This window comes from Phoxinus phoxinus (genome assembly GCF_949152265.1).
Source record: "Phoxinus phoxinus genome assembly, chromosome: 25".
Taxonomy (NCBI): Eukaryota; Metazoa; Chordata; class Actinopteri; order Cypriniformes; family Leuciscidae; genus Phoxinus; species Phoxinus phoxinus.
In genome coordinates this window covers 14291512-14302836 of record NC_136900.1, presented here as the reverse complement: position 1 = coordinate 14302836, position 11325 = coordinate 14291512, and the positions used below count along the sequence as shown (strand labels likewise).

At 39.3% G+C, this 11325-nt stretch overlaps 1 protein-coding gene across 1 annotated transcript; it reads right to left on the bottom strand.

Moving 5' to 3' along the window:
* Nucleotides 1-263: 263 nt before the first annotated feature.
* ccdc135 (coiled-coil domain containing 135) lies at nucleotides 264-11306 on the bottom strand. The gene is made up of 18 exons (XM_079604557.1): nucleotides 11153-11306; nucleotides 10875-10996; nucleotides 9233-9407; nucleotides 8998-9123; nucleotides 8681-8875; nucleotides 7890-8048; nucleotides 7587-7805; nucleotides 7381-7503; nucleotides 6829-6901; nucleotides 6600-6728; nucleotides 6140-6268; nucleotides 5725-5942; nucleotides 5372-5587; nucleotides 1992-2102; nucleotides 1806-1916; nucleotides 1528-1722; nucleotides 1144-1283; nucleotides 264-970 (listed from the first exon to the last, which is right to left on the bottom strand). Exons 2-18 carry the CDS (start codon nucleotides 10994-10996, stop codon nucleotides 961-963), a joined length of 2451 nt encoding a protein of 816 aa, XP_079460683.1. The 5' UTR covers nucleotides 11153-11306; the 3' UTR covers nucleotides 264-960.
* Nucleotides 11307-11325: the final 19 nt, after the last annotated feature.

Sequence of the window (11325 nt, the reverse complement as noted above, 5' to 3'; positions counted from 1 at the left end):
AGTGAAAATGGCAATAAAGATTTTTTTTATATATAATTTAACAAACTATACAATGTTCTTCTGATTTTTTTTTTTCTTCAAAGGATTATGTAGGGCTATGCAATGCACAATACTATTACAATATAGATTTATGTAAAGCAGTCTATATTGAATGGTATTTTATTACACAGCCCTAAAAGATTGAAAGAAAAAAATTCAGCAAGGGTGCATTCAAATTATCAATAGCAACAGTAAAGACATTCACATTGTTACAAAACTTATTCAAATAAGTGTGGTCTTTTTTTCCTCCTTTAAGTTTATCATGGTATACTATCCACACACACATTAAGCAGCACAACTGTTTTCAACATTGGTAATTCTTGAGCAGCAAATCAGCATATTAAAATTATTTCAGAAGGATCATGTGACACTAAAGAATTTACGATGTTAACATGTAAAAAATGATCTGTGGGGTATTTTGAGTTAACTTCACATACACACTGGGGACAACAGAGACTTATTTTACATCTTGCAAAAAGGGGCATTATACCACCCCTATAAATATCTCAAAATTTGTTTTTACTGTATTTTTGATCATGCAAATGCAGCCTTGGTGAGCATAAGAGACTTATTTCAAAACCATAAAAAAAAATCTCACTGACCCCAAACTTTTGAACTAGTGTATAATTGTGACTTAGCCACGTGACCTTGAACAACTTCTGATTGTTTATCAGTTGTTGTCTCGACATTTGTCAAAAGGAAAATAACCTCTCAAATGATGCAACAGAACATTTTATTGAGGTCATATGTGACGGTTAGAGATATATCCTGAAAGATAGAGTGTCCCAGATAGTAATATAATTGTGTAGATTGTGTGGTAGACCGCTAGGATGCACTTGTCTTGTGTCACAATGAGTGACTGGCCAACTTTGGATGTCTTTTTAGATTCTCCTCCAGGGCCAGATGCCTCTGAGGTCCCCTCTATATGTGTCTACAAAAACAACATACAGATTTACTGTTATTAAAGCAAAATGTACCAACGTGCTTGCTCGCAAAGCCAATGAACAAGTGAAGATCTGCCCATAAGCCTCCAAATTAATTAGCGACTGAGATACTCCAAAAAGTTGTCATAACAGAATTCGACAAATGATTTGAGATGCGTACCGCCTGAGTCTCATTTTGAGGATGTGGATCCAGAACATGGCTTCAGAGCAGTAGGCGTGGTAATCGTCCTCGTCCTTAGCGGTCAAGGTGAGCTGGCTCTTCTGGTACCACTGCTGCTTCTTCTGCAACTCCTCCATCTCCTGAACAAAGAAGTTTGAGATGATTTCAATTCACTAGAAGTGTATTTTGGCCCGCTTAGCCAGAAAGAAACGGTGAACAGTGTTTCCATCCCTTAAAGTGGCGATTTATCTATTCAACATTAAAAAAAAAACATCTTTCAAATTCAGCCAATCAGATTGAAACGGCTAGCTAGCTGTTTTATGTTTGAATGCAATTATGAATTTATGCAGTATTTTAAGAAGGTGCTTGACTGAACAAGCTTGCCTTTTCGATTCTTCTCTTGATACGGCTGGTTTTGTTATTAAGCAGCTCTTTAAACTCAGTCAGACAGTCTGTCTTCAACTGAAGTGCTTCCTGGTCCGTGAGGGCTTCTGTTTGTCCCAGTCGGGCCTGGAAAGGAGCCAACAGGTCCAGCTCTTTCTCTTTCTGCCGCTGCTTCTTTTCTTTAGCCATACGTTCCTGAGGAGCGAAAGGAACCAGAGGTAGGTGGTAGTTTGGATCAGTGCGATGAAAGTGGTTGCCCGTTTAAAGCCTTGGTTCACCTTTTCTTCCATGTGCCAATGGGCCATCTTGTTCCTCATAGTGTTGTATATAGAGATCAGCAGATCAGTATTACTTTCCTCCTTTTTTCTCAAAGAAAGAATGGACTTTACCTGAAACACACAAGCTAACGTCAATATGATCAGCTAAACAAAAACATTTGTCGTGGTGCTTGTGAACTTTAATACCGCTTTTTCCGAATCTCTGATCCGAAGTTCAACGTTCTCCTCGTCTTTCATCAATTCCACAAGCATTTCATACAACTGCAAGTTCTTGTAGGGTTTCGCAGAACGATCTACCTGAACATGCAAAATGGAACAAGCCGTGAACACAAAGACAACAAAATATGAACCATAATATTGGTATTGAAGTTCTCGTGACAAGCATCTGCTGCGAAAATGCTGTGACATGACAAAATCACAGTAAATCAGAACATGTTATGCTTAAAAAGACAGTTCCAGCCTGATCACAAGAGAAAATGTAAGTATTTTACAAAGTTGCAAGTTCGTACAAATTCATATAATTGGATTCGTAGAAAAGCATACTATTTGTAATAAACTACACCCCTAAACCTAACCCTCAGCGACGAAATAGCTGGTCATATGAAAACGTACAAACAAGATCGTATGAATGAGATCGTACATATAATTGGATTCACAGAAAAGAGTACTATTTGTAATAAACCACACCTAAATCTAACTCTTAGTGATAAATTAGCAGGTCATAGGAAAAGCGTAGAAACGTGATCATACAAAACGAGATTGTATGAATGAGATCATATGAATTTGCCACCAGTTTGTCACCAGCCAGCGTAAAATAGTTAAGAATTGTCATGAGACTGTGTTGGACAGTTCATCCAAAAATTACAATTCTATCATTTACTCTTTTTTTTTTACTTTTTCTTCAGTGAACAGAATTTGGAGTCAAAGATTTCTATAAAATTCAGTTATTTAGAGTCAGATTTGGACCAAAGAGAGTTTACTGTGGGTGGAATTATACATTGTGACTTGACAGAAATAGAAATGTCTAGTCGCTTTTCCATTTTCTATATAATTAATATTCTATTCATTTTACATTAGGGACCGTTCGGTATTTATGGAATGGGCCACCGGAGGAAAATAGGGGAGGGTCATGCCTTTTTATTCTTTGTTGAGGGGAGGGTCATCCAACTTTTTTTAGTCTAGGGGGAGGGTCACCCAACTTTTGTATTCATGAAAACAACAAACTTTCAAAGTGGCTTGTTTTGTGCATATTTTTCCATGTAGCTCTCTGTCTCGGTCCCCCCATAGCTAGCAGATGGGTCTGACCCAACAAAAATCAGACGCGAAAGATGGAAAGGTCAAGTCCAGTTTGGCGCTGTGTGACAGTGCGCACGCGCTCAGAAAAAGTACATCATGTCAGAACAGAACGTCAATGAAATGTTTACCACGAGCAAATAATAAACTTTTGTGATTGCGAATCACAAGCAGTGTCCTGTGAGTGTAACTCTACCGCTGCATGTGATATGTAGCCTACGTCGAGTTTGGGACTGAGGCCAGAACTGCAGTTGATAGATGTGCGCTGTAGCACGATAGGCTACCATATTTCTTCAAAAGCAGATCGTGGAGATATTACATCATCCACGATCAAAAATTGTGATATCGCATAAGCACAAGTATAAAACGACTGTTAGGCTATCATGTCTGAAAACAAACACAAATGACGCGTGCTACATTGGGGCTGTTTACACCTGGCCACTTCATGCGTTTTCTCAGATCGGATAGCTATCTGATTTATCAAAACGATTCCATTTGCACCTGGTGTGGTCGCATAAATGCGTTTTTGCAAAACGGATTTTAAATCCTATCTTCAATTCTTCAAATAGTTTGCACGTTGGCTCATCTGCAGTGATGCGTGTTGCAGTAGCGTCGTCATGTCTGGCTATAACATGACATATAGCCTATAACACGCTCTCAGGTTTATTTTTATTTTATTGCATTTTTTGGGAGGAGTACAATTTACATATGTGGTTTCCACAACCAAAGGCATTTACACATGTCCAGTTTTGTCGGGAATGTGGCCCAAACCTCCCCTGAAGTGGTTTGAGCGATCGGATTCAAATCCGTCTCGAATGCGTTTCGGAGGGCATTTATACCTGGTCTTTTCACGATCGGATAGCTATCCCATCACAGAACACGCATGAAGGGGCCAGGTGTAAACAGCCATGTAAACAGCCCCTTATTCATCGCAAGACAGAGACGAACCAACACTGGGGGCTGTTATGGAAATTTTACATTTAGATGTGTTTCTTTTGCTTTTGTATGGGTACAACTTTTATTAACGTTGAAGATTCATTTTTACTCATGAGCATTTAAAAGAATATAATCATATAAGCAAAAAGGACAAACTTTCAGGAACGAAATGTTCTCTGAGTCATGTGAAGGCTGACAATATGTGTGTGCGCAGTTTCGATCAGCACACGAGATCTGTAGCAGGAAACTTTTGCTGACATGACAGTGTTCTGTCTAGATAGAAATAATGTTGGACATGAGATTATGAGCACATGAGACCATGAGCTAAGAAGTCTGGGTTTAAGGTAACAAAGTTTTTTTTTTACACAGGATGTGTTAGGGTATATAACATTGGCGAAAGGGACTAGCCGTTTCGGAGGGCATTTATACCTGGTCTTTTTATGTGCTCATTTTTTTAATTAACGAAATGTCAATCTTTATAACAGAAGATACAACACAATACAACAATTAAACATTATTTAGAATAAGTTTAATAAGAATAAAACATTATTCTTTTCTGTATGGCCAGAAATAGAGTATTTTAAGTTGTTTCCACTGTTGATAGGAAAATGCAAATCGCATCGGCGCCTCGCCGCCTCCATGTCATGCAGTGCGCGCTACACACTCCGCACACACACTTGGTTATGCGCCTAAGAACAGCGAACAATTATCTAGGTTAACGTTAGAGTAAGCGGCGATGCCAGTCGGATAATCCTCATGTTTAACCAATCAAATCATGCAGTTTCTACCTATCGCGAGTCAGCGCTGCGCCAGATTGAAAAATGCGGGTGTGCAGGAGTCTTTTAATGAACGTTTGGTGTAGGTCTAGGCATAGAGATATCTGAACATCTTTGCCAAGCGCAAACCAGTACAGAAGTAATCAATAAATGATCGGGGAGGGTCATGCCTTTTTTCACAATCATTTTGGAGGGTCATAGAAAAATGTATTGCTGGCGAAGGGAGGGTCAAGTCTTTTTTGACTATAGATCTCAAAACTCCTCCGGTGGCCCCTTAAATAAATAACGAACAGTCCCTTACGATTTTAGTCTCATATCGCTATGACTAACTCTCGTAATTTTAACTTTATTCTCATAAAATATTACCACTTTATTTTTGTAACGTGATTTTATTCTCAAACCGTTGACTTTATCATAAAAAGGATTGAGATTTTTCTCAAAGCACTGTCTTTGTTTCTTGTATGTTTTGTATGATCTGTTTTTTTCTTCTTCAATAAAACACTGTTGTATTACTTTGATCATGGAACTGACAAAAGTAATTCTTTAAGTGTGAGATCAGACCTGAAAGCCAGAAACCATCTGTGGAGTAAAAGCTTGTGCTTTCTGCGAGTCAGCCGCTTCTTTGGGTTTCATGAAGTTGAGCCAAGCTGGGATGATCCTGTCCTCCTCTAGATGATAGGTCACCTGGATCCGTCTGTCAGACATCATAAAGACCCGTTCAGCCACATCTTTACTTGCCGGCTTGGAAGGATCTCTGTGGAACCGCTCCTCCACCCTCTGTTGGAGACCCCCCAAAAAATAAGCAAAATGTGTAGCTTTTAGTATACTGTTGGTTAATGTTATACCAGCTAGATGATATAAGGTTAAACTGCTTAAAGATTAAAAGTCAAGCCTGTTTGTTGAGAGAGCATTACCCTTAGAGGCCGTTGTTCAAAAGCCTCTCCAGCCCAAATCACTTTGACTTGCTTTCCGTAAACAACGTGTCGATAAAAGAGGAAGTCAGTCCGATCTTCAAAGGTTTCGGTCATTTCGAAAGGCTCCTCGAGTCTTCTGGCTAGACCGTCAGTGCGAGTATGACTATAAAAGTCCATCTGACGCTCCGTCTCAGGAACTAAAGTGACGTACCTGTGGCCTAAACAAAATTACATTTTTAAAATGCCAGGCTTGTTTTTTTTTGTGATTTTTTTGTTGTTGAGCAGTACCCCAAACCCCAAGAGCCCTAACACAATTTGAGCAAAACTGGTATGATTAAAGTTGACGAGTCATCAATAATGAAACGAGTCATGCTTACTGACATCGGTAATATATAGAAAATGTGTGTTGGATTACATCTGAGAGCATCCCTTCTTCCAGGCCTGAAATGCTCAGATGTCACATTGCTGTCTGTGTGAAGTTCTCTCTCGTCAAGACAGTCACCTCGGTGACTGAACCATTCCTTAATAGTGCTGGGTTGTGTGCCTGAAAAAAAATGTGACTGTTAACACACAAGCTAAATGCTAAAATAACATGCAAATAAATCATTTTTATTCAGAAAAGTGACAAAGTCAGAATTTATACTTAACATGTCAACACACAGGTTAAAGGCAAAATGAACATGCTTATAAATAATAAATGAAAATGTATACTTTTAATTATTGTTAATTATATTTAAATAATAATAATAAAGCATTATTAATACATTTGATTTATTTAGCCATTATTTCTGTTTCGGGTGAACTATGCCTTTAACGATCAACATGACGAGGTATGTTTTTTATGTTGAAAACAAAAGCATCTGCAAAGGTCTTACAATCAAGGTCTTTATAAATGCTGAGTTTGGTCACAAGACCGTCTTTCAGAAGGTAAGGGGCAAACTTCTCCAGCTTGGCTTTCCTGTACTGGACAACCTTCATACCCCCTGGAAAACGCATTTCCATATCTATAAAGATACAAAATAAAAACAGAACATTGATGATTCATTTACCTCAAGAGATAGTGGATAAGGGATGAAAGGCTGTGTGTGAGAGTGAGAACTTGACCTGGGGGTGAAATATCTATTTTAGTCACCCAAGATGGAGGCATTTCAAACACTTTCAGCTCATCCATTTCCTCCTTGAGAATAAAAAGAATAATGAGTGGTTACATCTGATGTAATAGACTCGTAGCATGTTTAGTGTGGAATGGGCCCTTCAACAGTTAAAGGGATAGTTCCCCCAAAAATGAAAATCTGTCATCATTTACTCACCCTCAAGTTGTTCCAAACCTGTATACATTTATACAGTTCTGTTGAACACAAAGGAAGATATCTTGATATCTTTAGACTATGGAAGTCAATGGTGTATAACAACTGTTTGGTTACAAATATTCTTCAAAACATCTATATTTGTGTTCAACAGAACAGGTTTGTATACAGGTTTGTATACAGGTTGTATACAAACCTGTATACAAATGTATACAGGTTTGGATCAACATGAGGGTGAGTAAATGTAAATGATGACAGATTTTTCATTTTTGGGTGAACTATCTCTTTAAATCAATAATGGGATCAAAACTAAATAAAAAGTTAGAAATAAAGAACAGTTTTTCTGTACTTCTTCCTCATCTTCTGCCTCTTGGAGTGTCTTTGGCTCAGAAATGTTGGACATAGATTGGCTAGTTAGGCCACACAGCATATACTCCCACTTTGATAGATCGCCCATGTCAAAGGTCATCTCCTGCAGACACAAACAGACCCGGTGAACTTTCCAATGCTTGTCATCCTCACATTAATATCACATCCACACTGAGAGATACTGACCCCACAACCAAAAGTGCAGTCTTGCTTGTTGACCCAGTAGTTTTGATGGTTCCAGACGCTCTCTATGCCCAGAAAGTTCTCATTGGTGGTGGAGTAGCTCTTGCCTGTCAGAGGGTCAATGAAGAAGTTCTCAGGTTCCTCCCGGTTCCCTGAGAGCACCAGAACCCAGCTGTGAACTCTCAAGCCCAGAAGAGGGTCGGGTGGAGGACGTTCTTTCTCCTGTTTAAAAGGAATCGGTGAAAATGCAAAACAAAAACTCTACTGAATTTCACTGAAACATTCTCTGTCCATTCTCTGTCCAACCTTCTGAAGTCTCTCCGCTTCCAGTTGTTCCTTCAGTGCAGCTTCTTTAGCTTCTGTGTGCCGTTTCTCCTCTTGACGCTTTTCAAAGGAGCTGTGCAAGTCGCGTGGGGGTTTCACAGAGTATTTCCTCAATGTCTTCTTCGGTTCCTCTGTTTTCCCCTGAGCAGATCATACAAAATTATCCATAACATGAATTCATCCAGTTTAGGTTTTCAGAAGTAACTGATTTCAATACGACCACTTCAGGAAATTGGTGTTGAAGCTTTGGTATTCAAGAAATGGTCAACAACCTCTAAGGTATCTGTGGACATACTTCAGAGAGCCTGCTCAAACTACACTGTAAACTTTCCTGCTCTCTATAAGTGTTATTTATTTTAGTATCATTGAGATATTATTATACGTTTTATTAATATTTTGCATTGTTTTTGGTATATTTTTCATTTTAAAGTTTTAGTAATTTTGTTGTTTTTGTCTTTTATTTTTTTTAAATGTCTATAGTGTTTTTATTTTATTTTTAGTTATTTAGTACATCAAGTACATACAATAAAATGAGAAATGTTGCATTGGCAACTAGCTGAAAAAATAAGTTATTTTATTTTTAGTTAAGTTTCTGCTCTGTATATCTATCCGCCAAGGGACCTGAAAGAGGTTGAAAATCCATTTTAAAGTCATCATCACATATAAATGATCAAACAAACTGACTGAGTGATGACTTGTTTAAATTTACATGCCATAAAACTTGCTTTACATGCAATGTGTGATCTAGTGTATGGTTTTAACTCCGTACTTACTTGGATTTGAGTCTGCAGTAAGGGACATTCTTGCCGTGACTGATCGAGAAGACACATCTCTTTAGTAGCGTACCCACTGACGCAGTAAGCCTTGTATCCTGCACCCAACAACAGGCTACACAGCACACTGGAGAAATCAAAACATGTGCCTCTCTGAGTCTGCAGAACCCAGGTGGGCGATGACAGCTGCTTGGGCTAAATAGAACAGAAATGAAATAAAAAACATGTTTTTGAGTCCAAAAGACGAAAACAACCCTCATAAGTCAAGTTAGATCAAGCTAAACGCAATTAATAGGGAAACAGTCGGAAATTCTCACAAGTTCAAATGGTGGATCCAAGAGCTCCAACGAGAGATAATCAGACACAAAACTGGCACATCCTTTCCAGTCGTACAGCTCAGGATACGGCAGCAATGTGCTTCGCAAGGTGGTGCTTACAAATTTCTGTTGATGTAAAGTACAGTGAAATAAGAAAACATCATGAAAACAAAAGAGTATTCAAGTCATGTGTGGTAATGTCGCCATGTCTGGAAAGTGTATTTGCAGTACGCACCTGAACGCCGCACTCATTTACAGGGCACAGAAGAAGCGCTTTGTTATCAGGGTATAAAAGAGCATACTGCTGACGGAAGTTTTCAGCCATCGCAAGCATGAGCTTCTCCTGTGAGGAGTTCTCCTTGTATGAGGATGGACATTTGGAAAGGTCCACTTGAGGTCTTGGCTTTGCTCTGAAACAGTAAAGAATAAAGACCAACGAATAGAAAAGATGTTTCATTGTTGTTTTACTCTTAAAATGATGTGCATCACTTGGATGTAATGTATATCATCATCTCCTAACAAGGCCACATATTAAGGTTTCCAGTAGATGGAAAGCAAACAATCAGTTTTCGTAATCAGTGTTGGATGCTGGAGAAATGGGCAGGAATAAAGATCTGAGTGACTGTGACATTTTTATGGCAAGGCGACTGGGTCAAAGTATCTCTGAAAAGGCAAGGCTTGTGGGTTGCTCCCGGTCAGTAGTGGTGAGAATTTACCAACAGAGGTCTGAGGAGGGACAAACCACAAACCGGCGACAGGGTGTCATGCGCCCAAGGCTCATCAATGCACAAGGGTCTGGTCCTAGCCAACAGAAGGTCTACTGTGGCACACAGTCAAACAAAATTGTAATGGTAGTTATGGGAAGGATGTGTCACACAACACACTGTGCATCGCACCCTGCTGCGTATGGGGCTGAGTAGCTGCAGACCAATCAGAGAGCTTATGATGACCCCTGTCCACCGTCAAAAGTGCCGACAATAGAGAGTCAGAACTGGACCTTGGAGCAGTGGAAGAAGGTCACCTGATCCTATGAGTCCCGTTTTCTTTTACATCACGTGGACGGCCGTGTACGTGTGCAACGTTTACCTGGGGAAGTGATGGCACCAGGATGCACTGTGGGACGAGGACAAGCCGGTGGAGGGACTGTGATGTTCTGGGAAATGTTCTGCTGGGATACATTGGGTCCAGCCATTCATGTGGATGTGAATTTAACGTGTCACCTACCTAAACATTGTTGGTGTTCCCTGGTGGAAGTGGCCTCTTGCAGTGGCCACTGCAGACATTGTTGAGGAATGGTTTGAGGAACTTGATAAAAAAGTTTAAGGTGTTTTGTATTTTAGTCCATCAAGTTAAATTACCGGTAAATGAAAATGAGAAATGTTGGCAACTTGCTGAAATAAAATAAGTTCAAGGTTGGTATGTTTTTTTTAAATCATTTATTTAATTTGAGTTAATGGTTATTTTATTTCAGGTAGCGAAAATGTTTTTATGGTTTTAGATTTAGTTAACGTTAGCTATAACCCTGACCAGGGCCTTTTCTTGACCAGCTTCATGACATTCTTCCTTTTAAGGTTAATACAGTCCACTATAGATTGAGGCCGTGGTGTGTGGGTTTTAACGTCAACTTACTCTTTACTTTGTCTCTGTACACTAAATATGTACCCTATAGTTGTGTAAAGGTAAAAATTTGGAGGTGTTTGACCTTGGTCTACTACCCCACATGCGTGACCCGATAATATGCCACCCATGTTTGTGGCTAATGATTAAGGCCGTTGTAAACATCCACCGTGTACCTGTGGGAGGAACTCCTATGGAGAAACACTGCTCATTGCTTTAACAAGAGTTTACCACATGTTTTTGAACTTTAGTAACCTCACATGTGTGTAACTGTGGGGGTTATTCGTATGTTAGACAGCCCGCTCTTCAATTCTCGAACACCCTCTTCATCATCTGTTATAGTAGCGTCCTCTTCACAATCTGCCTCCGGTAACACCTCCATCTAACACAACAAGTCAAACACACATTGAGAGATATAACGTTACTAACGTTAACTGTTACTGTACATACAACTTCTAAACTACAAATGATTAATGTATATTCGTTATTTTACAGTACTGTAACATTCGTTATTAGAAAGCAGTATCAGTATACTTACAGTTCAATACATATAATATCTTCCCCGTTCGTTCTTGAATTACAATGTTTAAAGCGAAGATTAATCAATTGCCAGCAACGTAAAAACCTTCTGCTTGTTTACGTCACGCAATTTGGTTTCCATAGCGAGGGTTCGCTGACGTTACGATGCGGGGGCGGAGTTGACAGATGTTC

Coding starts and splice junctions, on each gene's coding strand:
- ccdc135 (XM_079604557.1), bottom strand. CDS start 10,996: ATGGAGGTGTTACCGGAGGCAGATTGTGAAGAGGACGCTACTATAACA. Junction 7,806..7,889: donor AAGCGGAGAGACTTCAGAAG/GTTGGACAGAGA, acceptor CCTTTTAAACAG/GAGAAAGAACGTCCTCCACC. Junction 1,284..1,527: donor TCAAGAGAAGAATCGAAAAG/GCAAGCTTGTTC, acceptor TTCTTTGTTCAG/GAGATGGAGGAGTTGCAGAA.